This window comes from Takifugu flavidus, chromosome 19, assembly GCF_003711565.1.
Source record: "Takifugu flavidus isolate HTHZ2018 chromosome 19, ASM371156v2, whole genome shotgun sequence".
In the NCBI taxonomy this organism is placed as follows: domain Eukaryota; kingdom Metazoa; phylum Chordata; class Actinopteri; order Tetraodontiformes; family Tetraodontidae; genus Takifugu; species Takifugu flavidus.
In genome coordinates this window covers 10381929-10398490 of record NC_079538.1, presented here as the reverse complement: position 1 = coordinate 10398490, position 16562 = coordinate 10381929, and the positions used below count along the sequence as shown (strand labels likewise).

Below are 16562 nucleotides of genomic sequence, written 5' to 3'. Positions count from 1 at the left end.
GCAGCTATAATGGATCTGACAGCGCGGAGGTATTCAGCCACCTAAAATACCAGCGAGCTCTCACCACCTACACTACCTACAGCACATGTAACCCACAGCTGAATGCAAGAATTTAGACATGCACTCTGCAGCAGTCATTTTAGGAAAAGCAGAACATCTCAACCAGCAGTGGAGGAGGACAAGGCGGGCGGAGGGGAGGTGAGGAGGGGGAGGCGCATCCAAATGTAAAGTACATCTTCATTGCGTAATTCCTCATCAGGGATTGATACTTGTGTCATAACCGAGGCTGCGCTTTACCTCCTTATTATGGAAATCATTATGCGCCATTTTGATCCATATGCATGACTCTCCTTTAGCTTTGCAATGAAGTTCAAGCCCTGAAAGTCATGCTCTGTGCTGCAGAGACATCAAACACGGTGACTTCCATCGGCATCTGTACCGTCACTCAAATGCAAAGAATCTTATAAAGCTGATAGAACCGTCCTCAAGCATTAATCCTGACTGACCGTAGTGGATTCATGTGCAGGTGTCCTACACATCATTCACATACATCACAATTATTGATAAAATATGAGCATGTTTAATCCGGATTTGCAGAAGATCTACGAAAAACTTTCGACAATACAGAAGTTAATACTTGTCAAAGGTAATGACTTTATTAGCTGCTGCACATATAGCACATATAGCATAGCACTGCTTGACAAAATTTGACACACACATTATTACACACACACACACCAAAATATCCTGCAAAGATGAAGACTTTCTGCAGAGATGCTTAAAAGAGAAGAGCACTTGCTCGAGCATCAGTTCACACACCCACGCCCACCCGTAAACACACTCACATTCACATATACAGGCTTAAAGAGCAGAATAAAAAATGCTGTGAAGGAAGAATGTTGGTCGACACATCTGCTTTCAGCGCGTGTTCTGAGGGCTGGTGGAGGGAGAGGTGGGAGGATGAGAGTCAAGGCTTTGAGCCATACTAATGCTCAGCTGTGAAGAGCGGCCTGACAACAAGGCTGCAAGCTTGTGAATAACCGATGAGGCCATGAGCCACAAGCAGGAGCTGCAGGTTATCTCAGTATGATGGTCACGCTGACCTTTCTGACTCCTTCTCACGCACACACACACGCATGCACGCACAATCACGCACGCACACACACACACCGTATATATCCTTATAGTGTATAAACATATAAACACACGCAATCTGACCTTTTACATCACACTTAGTGCTGTTGGATCACCATCAGCACACACACACACACACACACACACACACACACACACACACACACACGGTAGTAACCTTCACTGACTTTTTTTAAAAAACTAGCCAGCTCACACATGAATTGCAAGGTGAATTGCTGGTTTGTATTCACCACCTGACCCTCAGAAGTTAACACAGCTAAGTTAACTTCACATCTCCTTTCACAGTCATTTGGGATCAGATTTGTAATTATTCTAAAAGGCCAAAAACAGAGCCCATTTGGAATTCAAATCCATGATTGAATGAGTGAACGTATGGTATAATCCGGCTATGTTTGATGCTTCACCTGAACAAATGCTGTTGGCTCTCCTAATAATTACAATTAAGGTCATATTATATTCTCAACAAAAGGAGGATGAAGGGGGAGCTGCTTCACTTGTGGGGAGGATCATGTGAATGGTGTAAAGGAGAGTGGAGGTTACTCCGTCCACCTCCACCTGCAGCAGCCAGCGGAGGACTGGGGTGGCTACAAAAGCTGGAACTATAAAGGAGCAGCTGACTCAAAAAGAGGGATTAAAGACAGAAGGAAGGAGGAAGTCATACGTTCTGCAACACTGTTTCAGATCATCGAACTATCTTGGGAGATGTGAAGAAAGAGCCACACCATTATTTTCTTTTCCCCTTTCTTCAGCATGCTGCTGTTGTCTGTTCCAGACATTTTGTATATGCCTGATCATGAATTCTCTGTGAATCGGATGCGTAATTGGCTCCTGGGAGACTCAAAGTTACCCCGTAGAGTGAGGCTCACCCTTTTGTTTTAAAATGAACTCAAATGCGCAGATTTATGTCAGCTCTTGAGATCAAAAATGGGAACCTTCATAGGATCAAAGGTTTATGGGTCGCATTCATCTCCTCTGCAAAAAAGATGGCGTAAGCAGACGTTATAAGAGTGTACACAAGCAGGCAAGATCACACATGCAACCAAACGAGGCAGTTCAATAAGAGGAAAGCCACATGAGCAGGAATGATGTGCAAAACATGGTCTGCAAGAAAATATAAAATACAAGCAGGCTTATCTTGAGGGTCTCCATAGACAACCAGCAACCCACAGCTCTCTGGGGAGGATGTTCAGATTCACAGACAGACCAGCAGAGGGCAGAAGATGGGTTATTTTATTTGGATGAGTCTTTTTTTCCATAGAGGACATTTACACCCAAATTTAGTCCCTAGTCCTTTGGTCCATTTCCCATCATTGCAACAGGATTTATTAAAAAAGCATCCAAATGGCGCACTACTAAAACAACAGACTAAAAGGCAAAAGCATGGTGGGTGTCTAGATCAAAAAAACCTCTTATGAAAAGACAGCTAAGCTGTGATAGCCGCAGAACCGAGGAACATTTCAAAAGAACGAAGGGGCCAGATGGTGCAGGAGAACGACCTGGTTTGTACTGGAAGGAAAACAAATTGTGTAACAAGTGGAGGATGGAGCGGTGAGATGAAGCGAGGAAAACTATACAGAGTGAGAAGGCAGCGGTAGAAGGGAGGCGGAACAAAAAAGGACAAACTCTACCTTCATGGGCGCCAGCTGAATGGGGGTGATGTAGGAGGGGTCAACCATAGGCTTGGGCCGGTTGGCAGTGTCCGCCAGCAGGCTCTGCCATTGCTGAGGCAGCCCGGTGAACTTCTGCTCCCGCGGGTCGAAGCCCGTGTGGACGCGGTGCTCAAAGTTAGACGGGGCCGAGATCTCCAGCCGTTTCTTCTTCTTCCCAAACATGCTGGAAAACCCTGGAATATCTGGAAAAACCAAATGAAGGCTGTGTATTAATGTTTAAGGACACTAAAACTATTATAAACAGCTGTAACACTGTTTCAGAAGACGGACAATAGGTTGTGAATGCTGCTGATGTTCAGCTAATCCTTAAAGTACCGCAAGAAACAAGCAGAAAGAGAACAAGCAAAAATGTCCAAACAAGTCAAAGAATCCACTTTGGTTACATAACGGAATCAAAGCGATTCGCCAAAGCAGGAAGAAAAGATAAAACACGACAAATGAGGATTTTCCGTCCCTGTATCAAATCGACGGTGATTTAGAAAAAGTTGGTATCGATGGATTAGAGGGAGGGCGTGTGCATCGCCCCGCTTGGAGGACGAACGGATTGAAAATCCCACTGTGGTGCTGGTGGGTGGGGATCTCACACGTCGGCCTGTCACAGAAGAAAACGTCAGGATGCTGTTGGTGTGAGTGAATGAAGCTCATTGTGTGGTTCCATTCTAGGAGGCACTGTCCCCAGACAAAACAAAGTCATCTTTCTTCCTCCCACTAGTGATCTATCCCACCGTCTGCTGTGGCTTTTGCAAAGATCTGTGTTTGCTGTTCATAAATATCCAAGATAAACTCACGAGTGTGAACACAGGAAACAATGGAGAGATATGATCTCCATTAGATTCAGAACGTTGATGTTTTATGGCTATAATGCACCATCCTGCATTTTCTTCACATTAACATGGTCAATTCATGAGCATCCAGGTAAGAAAACCTTGTTTTTGCATCTGTAATGTACAGATTTTCCACCTATTAGACAAATGCTTGCGATGCTTCACATATTTATGACAAATTTTGCTGAAGGTGCTAATATGTTAACCTAATCAAGGCCAAAAAAGGCTAAGTGATGCAAATTAAAACTCTGATCTGCTGCTTTTGTCTCTGTTGCTTACATCACGGACAAGAAAATCATGTTGTAATCTCATTTATTTCCTTTGCTGTCTTTAAGGAGGAGCCAAGCAGACCAAATTAGGGGCCTCGAACAGGAGAAGATGGACAGAGAGGAGAGCGAGAGAGAACGGGAGGCACGGGGGGAAGGGTGGGAGCAGAAGATAAGAAGAGAAGCCGAACATGAAAGGGAGTTTAAAAACAGAATGAGGGTGAGAGGAAGAGACAAAAAAACGTACAGAATGGAGAAGAGAGGAGGGAAGCGGGGACGGCTTCAGGCTTTTGTGATGCGCACAAAAAGAGCCACTATGATAACACAACAGCATATTATGCAGCACAGCACTGCCTTCAGAAGGCTCAACACAGGATCAAAAAGGTGTTAAGTCATAGATAGAAACCTCATCCCGGAGGCATGTTTACACAACTCTGCCTTCTGCCGTACGCGTCAGCCCTGGTTTACACCAAGAGCCTCACAGAAAAATGCCATTTGCAAAAGGCTAAAAGCATTTATGCATAAACAAAATTCATTTTTCAGCTTTCAGTAGCACCGTTAGTCAATCTCCATCATTACCACCAAAGTATCTCTGGCTTTCTGATGGATTTTAAGCTCCACATTGTATTTCTGACTGCAAATTCAGAGAACTCAAAGACAGATCCTCACTCCAAGGAAATGTTCAACAGAAGGCAATGCTCAAATATTTTGTAAATATGAAATTCACATCATCTTATACTGTGGGTGCAGAGAAACGCACGATGACTAAACAGCCATGATCCCCGTCTTGCACTGAATCATCAGCTGACACATGCAGCAGCTGAGGCCAGCGTGAAAGCAAAACACATCCCATAATTCCACATCTAAAAGCAAGGCTGCAATTTGCACAGTGTGTACCCTGAAATATACATAGCTATAAAGCATAACTTGAAAATCTGGGAAATTTTTTTATTCAACATCATTTTTTATTGAAATTTCCATATGCTCTTTCCAAAGGTCATCGAAATGTTAACATTTGCAAGTCCAGCGCTTCAACCAGCAGCATAATCAAGGATCATCAAGTTCCAGCATCGTTATCTTTTTAGAAATCACTTAAAAATAATGTCAGTCTTCTCCTTTATTCTCGCAATTCATCACAGGATCATAGCATATTAGCTAGCATGAGCTAATCATAAAGAACAATGTCCAACCCAGCTACATGTGTTATAGGACACCACCTTTAAAGAGCCATACAGAAGATGGAATCCCCTGACCTAGATGGTGCATCTTGGGAATGAGATTACAAAAAGCCAGCGGGGCTTAAGTCGTCTAGGCCAAGCTTAACCGCTCAAAGACACAACAACACATGCACACCCCTATACGCACACCTACGCTTGCTGAACCACAGAGCTTTTAGCACCTACGCTCCAAGACTGGTGACGCTGGTCAGAACCGAGCACCCAAAGTCTACCCGTCTCTGGGAGTCCACCCACATTACTGGACAGTTTCCCCCATCTGTCACAGAAGGACCACTTGAGTCGTCATTTAAGGGCAAATCAAAGCTTTTTTTTGAGCCGAAGTGTAAAAATATCACAATTATGAGGCAATGGAGAGCACATTCCATTTGTTTAAAAGTGTGCTACAGTGGAAGTTGTGTATCTAAGACACCTCATCCAGAGAAAATACAACAATTTTAATGCCACGTGCATGTAAATGTTTACCCGCACAGTGAATCTTCATGCAGTGAATAAAAGGACTGTTAGTCCCAGGACAGAGATCCTGACTCCCAGGCTACAAACCATCTGTCACCCTCTGAGCCTCCACAGGCACTTCCTTTATTTTGTTTCAACGTCACCTTAACTTACAACGCACATGCACCTAGACTTTCCCTGCAAAGCTCAACCCACAACAGCGCATTGCACTTTTGTGCAGATTTGTCGCCGTTTCTACGGGCGCCATCTATTTTTGGACCCTTTCAGCGTGTTCTAGCGCTGCGCAGCAAAGTGCAAAAATCCTGTTTGTGTGTTTTCCAAACGCCACATTAATTTTGCATTTACTGGAATGTAATTTCTGAAGCTGAAATTGGCAGCGGCTTCCGCGCGGGCATGCAAATCCTCTCGGCATAATTTAAAATGTAACAAGGAGGACGCTGCTGCGTTGAAGGGAGAGATGCTTTTCTTTGCTTCATTTGCCACTACAGAGAAGAGGAGGAGCAGCTTTGGGTGTTGCGGGGTCAAATGTTTCACACACAGAAAAAATACCAGAAGAAACTCTGGTGTCCGAATGACCTTGAATGCTGCATGTATATTGGTTGCTTCCTCTCCATCAATGTGGCCTCAGTTCTGTCTCCCCCCACTCCCTTTATTTTTTCCTCTTGGCCTGTTTTGCTGCATGCCGCGCGCTGCTCGGTTCCATCCCATTTGCATTTTCCCAAGAACTTCTTCACATTTTAATTGGCTCAAAAAGTGTTCACGCCGTCATGCATCACCTATCATTTCTCAGCGGGGGTATCTGTGCATTAGCAAACAACTCCCATAGAAGAAGATGCTTTTTATCGTCAGAGGCCTCAGATTTAGACATCACTCACTCCTGGCGTGCTTTAAGACCAGCATTGTTCAGGGAGCTGGAGCCCTCTTGATGAACATGTGTGATCTTACCTTCTTAGATGAACAAACAATTCATTAAAATGCAGATCTTACCTGGCAGAAACAGGCTTTCAAGCAAAGCGTTCTGCATAAGAATGAGACAATCCTGCAGCAGAGCTTTCTCACGTGTCAGTTCACTCTCACCAGATTCAGTTTTTCACCTCAATTTTCCTTTAGCGAAACACGAAAACAGCAAATCTCGTGCACCCATCATGATAGCTGGATTGCGAAGCAATGATTCCCTGGAGAAACGGCGCTTCTGTGAAGTTATCAAACTGACAAATCAGGTCAGATCTGGAACCCTCTACAGCCCCCAGTGAGCTGCTACTAATGCTAATACTACTACCACTATAGCTGATGCTAGCCCGCTGCTGCTATGGCTGCACGCTCTGATAACTCCCGGCGTGAGATACACAAGCCACAAAAAAAGAGCTTACGCCAGCAGACAGTACCAAGGCCCAGCCAGACCCATCCCATTTCACTCTTATTGTTTGTCTAAGTAGGCCTGACCAGCCGTGTCCTAAACTGCCTTTTACTGACCTCCTCCCTGCCAGTCAACATGTAACTCCAAGTATCCACTGGTTTGATGTCCAGACAATTGCTCGATCCCCTCCTTCTGTTTCTTAAACATTCATTAAAAAAAAAACTTAATATGATATCCTATAATTAAATATAACATCTGAACATACCATAATGCATAATTATAGTGTGCATAATCAAACAGAATGATAAGTTCTGTTATATTATAAAACTGTATGTACACTGATTATTATTATTATTATTATTATATTGTGCTTATAGTGTTTCATAATTGCCACTCATTAAGTTGTTGAGTTAGTCAGAATTCGTTATATTGTGGACTGGGATGCATATATTTGCATTATTTCCGAGGGTGGTGTGATGTAATGTGTGTGTGTGTGTGTGTGTGTGTGTGTGTGTGTGTGTGACAGAAGTGCCCATAAAGAAACCACTAGATTATGGCAGCTGAAGCTAATTATGCTAAGTGCCCCCTCTCAATATGGCGCCCAGCATGTGGCTAATGTGTGGCTACGCCACAAATGTCACAGAATGGTTAATGTTAGTGAGATAAATAAAACAACCTGATGATAATTGCTGTAAAATGTTTGATTGCAGCGTACAGGCCGCCATTCCACTTTTGAGTAGGGGAAAACAAAAAATACCTGCAGATGCGACATTGATTTGACACATCTGACACAGTTGAGACACTCCCTGATCCCTCACTGTTGAGTGAGAGGATGAGCTGAACCTGCTGCTACCTCCTCATGTGATAACACAATAGATGGGATGAAGAGAAAACTCTGGGAGGTTTAGGTGTCAGGAGAGTTAACCAAATGAGATCGTGCATCAGAGCATGTGTGCACATGTCCATGCCTGCAGCGAGGTGCCCCACCTTTAAAAACACTAAATTCAAGTCTGACAAAAGCTCTGAGCTTGATTAAAACACTCGGAGCTAGCACTGACCAGCTCGAGCTGAGATATGTACTCCAGCCACTGATCCCGTTTCAAAGGAGCTGCTGCTGGAGCTTTCTTTAAAAGTCTAACTGCTCATGAATGCACTCAAAATCAGACTTGAAGAAAGAATCAACCAGGTGACCGGCTTAAAAAAAAACAGATTCTCCATCCACCACTTGGAGTATTTGGGATTTCAAGCATTTTTATTGGGGAAAAAAAAGACAGACTAAGTTTAAAAATAATCCCTAGTTTTCCAAACTGGGAAATCGGAGTGTATCCAGCAGGAAACAGCAGATAAAGTCAGGATTTTTTGCTGTATAACCTTTGAGCTAATAAAGAAGTTGTGTTATCAACGCCAACAAACAAGTGCAAAGGAGGCTCGGTTGAGTTGGTGTAGCTGCCCTGGGGTTAACATCTGTATGCAGATCTCTTCGCATCCAAGCTGAAGGAATAAATGTTTCTGCATCATCACCGCCTGAACTCTCTTCATCACCCTGCCATTTCAATGGAAACAGTCAGATATAAGATAATTGCTGGCAGCCCTGCAGGGCTCTCGAAGGATCCTCCTTCTTACGTGTTCGTGCGAAAATCCGTCACCAAGACTACGAGGACGCGTCTGCTGATGCCCAGTGAGCCGCAGCCTAAGTGTGCAGCTAATGACATTTTCATTACCCATTAATCTCATTTCAACTGCTTATTTCAGACCAGAAGTCTTACGTTTTTAATCAAAAATGACAAACAACGGCAGAAAACGATGACGTCTTAAGCAAATGTTGGCCGTATTGCAGTAAATAGCACTGGATTATTACAATTTGTTGGTAAATTTAATTATTTTGATACAATGACAATTTTACAGCTCTAAAGATGTGAATATGGACAGAGCGATAATAAAATGGCAAAGTGTTGATTATTAAACTATTATTCATGCAAAGTCTGCCTGAAAATACACAGTTAACTTAAAAATAGATTTTTTTATTTTTTTTACTGATTACAAATCTAAATCCTGAGATGACTGAAAACAAACCACCACCTACCATTTCAATCTCTTTCTAGTGCCTTTCTGGACTAAAAGCACTCTGTTCTTTGAAAGCTTCCTTGTTTCCACACCATTATCTACACAAGCATGTTAAACCCTCCACTTAATCGTTCATTATTGATAGCGCGCCAAGAAGCCTTCCCTCCGGGCGTAATGGGAAAATGGTTAAAGGCTGAGCTGTAAAAAGATGTGGGTCGAGGATTTGTGCACAGAGAGTGGCAGTTTTTGATTAGGCAGGGCCGCGTGAGCCACATTTCTGTGTGAAACGGACCAATTTTGGCTTCCTGCACATTTCAAAATAGCATTTCTTCCCCCCAGAAAGCCTTGAAATCGTGATTATTTCATCATAAAAGCACTGGTTTGTGTGACAGTCTGCCTACAAAAGGAGTCATTTTATTGCAAAAACAATGTGGGACACGCAAAAGCGGTTCAAACTCTCCATCAGGCTTACTAAAAAAATAAAATTAATTAAAATAATTGTTTAGCTGCGGTGTGACCTTAAACATGCACATTGAAGTAGGTCACACATTTGTGACGGTCATTAACAGGGGAGTAATAGATTTTTGACCCATTTCATATCCAAAAGGTGCTTCTTCAGAGTATTTGGCTGCTCTCACGGAGCTCTTGGATCTATTATGTATGTGAGGGACAGAGTGGAGTGAAACTGGAGGAGATGTGGCTGTAAATAGCATCAAGTGCTCGCAGTACTCCACAGCATTATTGCATATGTTCATGTTTTCATGATGCTGTTAAACCAGAAATACCAAACACAGATATGCAACAGTGTTTTTAAACTGTTAACCACAAGAGTAGGACGTTTCATAAGCTCTTCCTATATGTGACACTGCCGTGTCAAGAGGTCACGCCTATTTATGAGCGGGATACTACGGCTCGGACAACACATCAATCTACCATCGCAGCCAAGGATGCCCCGAGAAACCTCGGCCGAGGCAAATGATGACCCTGGGAGTTTCACCTACCCAGCTGCTGCTCAGAGCCGCTACACAGACCACGGAGCCCTAGAGATGCACACAGCGTGACCTTATTTTTGAGAGCCAAGGATCAGGTGACTGTGTAGTTACATACAGAGGAAAACAGGGAAGATCTGGAGATGAACGTCAGCATCTGTTGCACTGAAGTCACTTCTAATGTGTGGAATTGTAAACAGCAGCACAACATCGCCTTTGACATCCGATTTCATAAATGAAAGGTGTCACTCTCTGCTAAACCGATAGCCGTTGCAGTTGATTGTTTTGTTGTTTTATGGCGACAGCGAAGCAACAGACGTTCAATGCAACGGGTTATCTTCAGGACCCAGCGCAGCCTGACTCAGAGGCTGGACCATTAACCTCCACAAGGGAAAGAGAAGATAACCCACAAGCAGAATAGTGATACTTCTAAAACATTCATCAGAGCACGGTAACAGCCTGTGGACCAATCACTGGCTCTCATTTACTCTCGTTGTCCTTCCACCATTCATCCATTCTGTATGATGCTTACATCCCACTGCCTCCTCTTCTGCTCTACTTCACATCTGCAGATGTACAATGGAAGCTTCTACCTGTTGACCCACATCAGCTGGCCTGAACTTCACCGCCCTCACGTTCAGAGAACAAGCAATCGTTCCATTATTATGTTTAAATCCGGCACAAACTCCGCCAGTGGCTGCATAAATGAAGGTAGGAGAGGTAAGAAGCAGAAGCTCCTTCCAATTATTTACCAACTAAAGTTATTTTATTTCAACGCCGGGGTGGTAATGAGCACAACAGCTTCGTGCGCAGACAACTGCTGCTTAGGGAATCAAGGCGAACGAAAGCAGAGCTTGGCAGGATTACAATGAGGAGGGCATCAAATGGCGGGAGACAGAGCTGGTCAATGGAGCGTCCAGGGGATCGATCTGGTTTTAATGTTTACATCTAACTCGATTAAATGACGACAGGACAGATCACACGTTCATGCTCACACGTTCAGGATCCGCTGAAGGAAATGTGAAGCTTGCAGCGTCCTAAAAACGATGGTCGGGTGATGCCACTGCCCCCTGGAAATGTGTAAAAACAGAGCTTCACCTCATGTATGGACGGAAAATTCTAAGCCAGCGCAAAGAATCTTTCCACAAGTCCCATCTGTTGTCTTAGTAACATCAGAATTAGCCTCTGATACCTCAGCATAGTGTAAAAATAGTGTTGTATTGATTTAAAGTCAGCAGAGATGCTAATATATGCAAAGATATAACACAGTGTATTTACCAAAAGGGCATGTTTAAAAAGTCAATTAAAATCATTCACATTGACTTTTATAAGAGGCAATCAGTAGCTAAAGAGTATCAGCCCTATTGATCCAACAAGCTGTAATTTAATGTAGGCACGGGTCCAAAATACTAATAAAATCAATATGTGGACAGTAGCAGCTGAGTAGCAAACAGCAGCAGCTTCCAGCGCAGCAGCGCAGATACATGAACGATTTCTGAGGCCCCCGTCATCTCGCAAAGATAAACGCTGGCAAATCTTTGCTTTTGTCTGAAATATTCACTTTGGAAGAGGTTGAAGAGAAATTCCAGTACTAAAGGCAGACTTTCCTCCCAACTGCACATCTTATGTCACATAAAGTTTAAGGTTGGTTCTGTCCTCCCTTCCTGCCTGCCAGCGTCTGGGCTAATCTGGCCTGCTAGGCAGTGGAGGGTCGCGGCTCCAGAGGATGACATGCGTCCAGTGGAGACGCTCTCATCAGCGGATCTCAGCTGCAGAGTTCCAGGCTCAGCCACTGAATCATACCAGTCCACATGACTTCACCCGCTGATGTTCACTGATAACACAGCCGGGATTAGAGCGGCCGTGTGTCAATGGGAGAGGCTGTGTGTGTGTGTGTGTGTGTGTGTGTGTGTGTGTGTGTGTGTGTGTGTGTGCGTGCGTGTTGGACCCAAGATCCATGGAAAAGCCACAGATATGCACATCCAGTGCACCCACCATCCCCTGCCAGTGGCACCCACCAACTGTAATGTGACTGGATTTAAGTGACTTTTAGCTGGGTGCCATTCTGGGAGGAAGGGTGGGATGAGGTCGGGCCTTTGGGTCACATGATGTCGACTAGAAGGCAACAAAACTTAACTAAAGCTGATCATACAGAACTTTGATGCTTTGTGTTCTCCTAGGCCAAGTGCGAACGGATTTTAAGAAAATAGAGACAGAAGAACTTCTAGGCAGGTTCTCAGTGATCCAGACCACTGGTCGGAGGTGTGCTGCTTTGACCCCCCAACCCCACCCCCCACCCCGAAGCTCTTACAGCATTTGCCTGTCGTCTATCTCAGAAGAGAAGGTAATCAATTCAGTGGCTTTTCAACTCAAATATACAAGTCCAATATGACAATGGGTGTGTTCCTCATCCCAGATCTTAAGCAGCTGAACGAAGCTTCCGCTCCTGTCTCACTATGTTTCCTCTCACAGTTTTACCTTCTGGCCCACCAACTAACTATGGAACCATTTTCTCTTTCTGTCGTTCTAAATAGTGTAAATTTGAGAAGCAGTTGGGATAAATGGATGAGATGAGTGGGCAGAGGTCAGCTAGACAGTTTCCTGCCATCAGAACTCCAAACAGTAACCCCAGGCTGTTGTTTAAATTAATTAAAATACCTTCATTAACACAACTGGGTGTTTACTATAGAGATAAAACTGCATTTTATAGCAGCTGTTTGAATGTCTGCAGATTTGGTCTTGGCTCCAAGAATAAAATCCCAAATTGCCTTTTCTTGTATTCTAAATGGAAGATCGCTCCCTCAGTATCTACTCAAGCACAATTTAACCGGCTAAACACACGCAGGTATTAGCTGGATTTTAAACACGTGTTGAATTAATCAAATCTTTCCAACTGACATTAATGATTCAGAGCTCTCTCAAACACACACTATCATCGTTTCTGGTTATGGATGACTATGCAGCACGAATGAGACGGCTTATCTACGGTGGTAATATAACAAAACCAAATAATTCATGATGCAGCGTAGCCCAACACGGAAGTGCACAATCAGAAATGTCTTCTCTGCACAGTATTAGAAGCAGGTCAACCTCTTGCATCATAGCAACTGTGTGTGTGTGTGTGGGGGGGGGGGGGGGGGGGGACTTGTGCCTGTCTTAATTAAAGCTCTGCTGGCAACACTATGAAGACTGAAAATTAAGAGACCTTCGAGGCTGCGGAGCTCCAAATAAGTATTAGCGTTTAAAAACAATCAGTGCTGCAGTGAGTTACTTCATAACAGGAAAAAATGTCATATTAAATATATAGCCTGGCAGTAAACACAGACAGATTAATCCATAAAACGATCAATCAACCTCACGGCTGCACTCAATCAGCATGGGCCTGCAGCGTCACGTTACCCAGCATTAACATGCCAAACACGTCAGCGCGCTCCTCTCTTTAATATGGGCTAAGTCTCCGTGCCCTTCTTTTGTTGTAATTTCCTGCAGTTTGGTGGAGGAGCATCAAACGGAGCACAGCTGTGTGACTGGCTCAATGCTTTAATCTGTTTAGTGCATCTGCATGCTCTTTCTACGGCAACAGCATTGACTGCCCGCCAGTGTAACCGGGCATGTGGTGGACAGTGCATGTCAATGGGACTATTCATGCGGGCATATGTTTCTGTCATACATATATGATTATATGAGTCGGATGCCTGCGTGTACACGACTGCCTCGTGCAAAGATTAGACTAAAAATACTTGCGCTGACAATTACACACAGAGAAGACGACAAGAGAGGATGATGAGGGGTGATTTTTTATGCCTGAAGTTGTGTTTGGTTCCTAGATGGGAGCAATATGAAGACATCAGAGACATTAATGGTTTGTATGCTCGATGTTCAACAGGGCTGCAGTAAATTCAACTGTTGTTGATGAGAAATAATGTTGGTAAATTGCTATCGGTGGTCAAAATGAGGGAAAACAACTGTAGTAAGGATAGAATAGAAAAAGGTTTGATGGAAATCCTTAAAGGTCGATTATCTGTCATGGTGTTAGACCGTATGGACTTCATGAAATCTCCTAGCAGTCTATGAAGCTGCTGAGGAAGCTTTAGCACTAGCACAAGTTGCATTGAGTGTTTTTTAAACATTGTTCGAGTCAAACAGGTGCTAGAACGCAAGGATAACACTATCCTAAAGTTGTATTAAGTGTTACATTCATTTTTAATGTTAGAATTTGGTGAACTGAGGGTTTCACCAGTGCAAAAGGCAGACATGAGCAATCAGTCAAGCGAGCTGGGAACAGTGACGACAGTCTGCTGGGAAGGTCAGATTAAGCAATACAGCAAAATAGCAATTAATCTTACACACACAAGGCGTTTGCTGCGGCTTCTGTTTCGCACCACTTTAAAAATAACTCAGTTGGAGGACGAGGTGTGGATGGTGCAGAAGATGCAGCTTTGCAAACCTCCGTGCGGCAGCAGCCTCCGTCTTCAACCGCTCGGCTTCCTTTGATGCCTCTCCACGGGGGCGTATGATCTGGAGATTGGTGATGAATCAAGCCGAGACATAATGAACGTTCTTACTCAAGTCTGCTTTGATGACATTCCACCTGTCTGATCACAGAACAAGATTTGCCCACGATTGTTGTGAATGCTATATGGGTTCAGGGTCTCATGGAGAGCGCAGCACAACTGGAGGATACAAAACTTTTCCCTGTTTGCCATCTTATACCCCCCTTCATTCACTGAGTAGGATGAAATCTGATGTGAGCACCTACAGTTTCCTTTTACAAACAAAAACAAAAATCAGCGCGACTATTAAAAAAAACAATGTATAAAAGAACATGGATGTTTTCAGCTTCCAGGAATTGTGTACAGATCCTGGGGGGGCCGTGCGGTACCATGCTGCACCCTGAGGTGATGGTCATGGATGAATGGCACAACGGTGGGCCTCGGGATCTGCTCACGGTGTTCGTTGTGTATAAGATACACCTGCCCACACATAACCCCACCGCCACCATGGGCCGCTCGATCCACAACGCTGACGTCAGCAAACCGCTCACCCACACGAAGCCGTACACGCGGCCATCTGCCCCATACAGTGAAAACCAGGATTCATCCGTGACGAGAACACCTCTCCAAAGTGCCAGACGCCATCGAATGTGAGCATTGGCCCACTCAAGTCAGCTACGCCAATAAACTGTGGTCCGGTCTAGACCCCGATGAGGACGGCGAGCATGCAGATGAGCTTCTGAGACACTTTGACTGTGCAGAAATGCTGTGCACACCAATTACTGCCGTAGCTGTCTGGTCGGCTGGTCTCAGACAATCTTGGAGGTAAACATGCAGGATATGGAGGCCCTGGGCTGGCGTGGTTACACCTGGCTGAGGATGGCTGGATGTACTGCTGACGCCTTTGAGACGGCTTATTGGTAGAGAAATGAACCTTCAATTGACGGGCAGCAGCTCTGGTGGACAAGTCAACATGCCGACATCTGTCACTGTGCTGAGTGATAAAACAGCACATTTTAGAAGGGCCTTTTGTGGTGGGCAGCCTGAGGATCACCTGGGCAATAACCGTGCTGTCTAATCAGAATCTTGAGATGCCACATCAGTGAGGTGGATGGATTATCTCACTACAGAAAAAGTGCTCACTAACAGATATGGCAAAATAGTTTGACAGAAATGGGTCTTTTTTGTACGTAGAAAAAGTTTTAGATCTTTAAGTTCAGCTCATGAAAAATGGGAGCAAAAACAAAAGTGTTGCATTTACATTTTGGTTCAGTATATTACAAGCATCAGGACCCAGAAATGAGGAAAAAAGGCTCTTTGCTGTGAAAAGGAAAAGATGCAGCAGCCCATCTGGAGGCCTGCGGTACTCCAGATAGTTACAAAGCACTGCCAGGACTGTCAGGAATGACAATAAAGTAAGTAATTATGGAGTATTAATCTCCACACAGCAACTGCTTTAGTCTGTTTCATCATAGTAAATCATTTCATCCTTAACTGAACTCTCAAAACTGCAGTAAATGCACCAAACCAGAGTTTACAAATAGGTAAAACAGTCACTAATCCACAGCTGATCACTGGAAAGCTCCATCATGCACAGTAGAGTCTAGAATGCTGTTCCAGTATTCAAGTTGGATTTATGGTCGGCCTTGACACAGAGTCTCGTGCACAGCTTCCACACATGCATGGCTGCAGACATTTATACTTGCATGCTGGTCTTTGGGTCACTGCAATGCTTTGTTCACTCGGTCATGGTTGTAGAAACTGGCACAGAGACCTCCAAGGGACCCTGCCAACACAGTACATACGCCATAGCAACGTATCTTCTACACCTGTAGAAGTGTAGCTTAACACCCGAGTGTGCAGAAACACATTTCCTCACTTACATTTGGAAGTAACACCAGTGCACTCAAGTGAGTAGCTGAGATGATTTTTTGCAGCTGCAGCGGCAGCATCAACACACAGTCCACCGTCTATTTTTAGTACAATCCTGGCCCACAACAGTTTGGTTGAAGCATGCAGACACAGCAATTGGCTTTCTGAGGCCGTCCAGGTA

At 44.2% G+C, this 16562-nt stretch overlaps 1 protein-coding gene across 3 annotated transcripts in view; it reads right to left on the bottom strand.

The window, feature by feature from the left end:
- Nucleotides 1–16562, bottom strand: part of pak5 (p21 protein (Cdc42/Rac)-activated kinase 5) — a 36938-nt gene that overhangs the window by 16989 nt on the left and 3387 nt on the right. For all 3 annotated transcript variants that reach the window (XM_057016746.1, XM_057016747.1, XM_057016748.1), the window contains one exon: nt 2784–3007. In XM_057016746.1, the coding sequence (XP_056872726.1) occupies nt 2784–3007 (224 nt within the window). The remainder of the gene's footprint in view (nt 1–2783; nt 3008–16562) is intronic.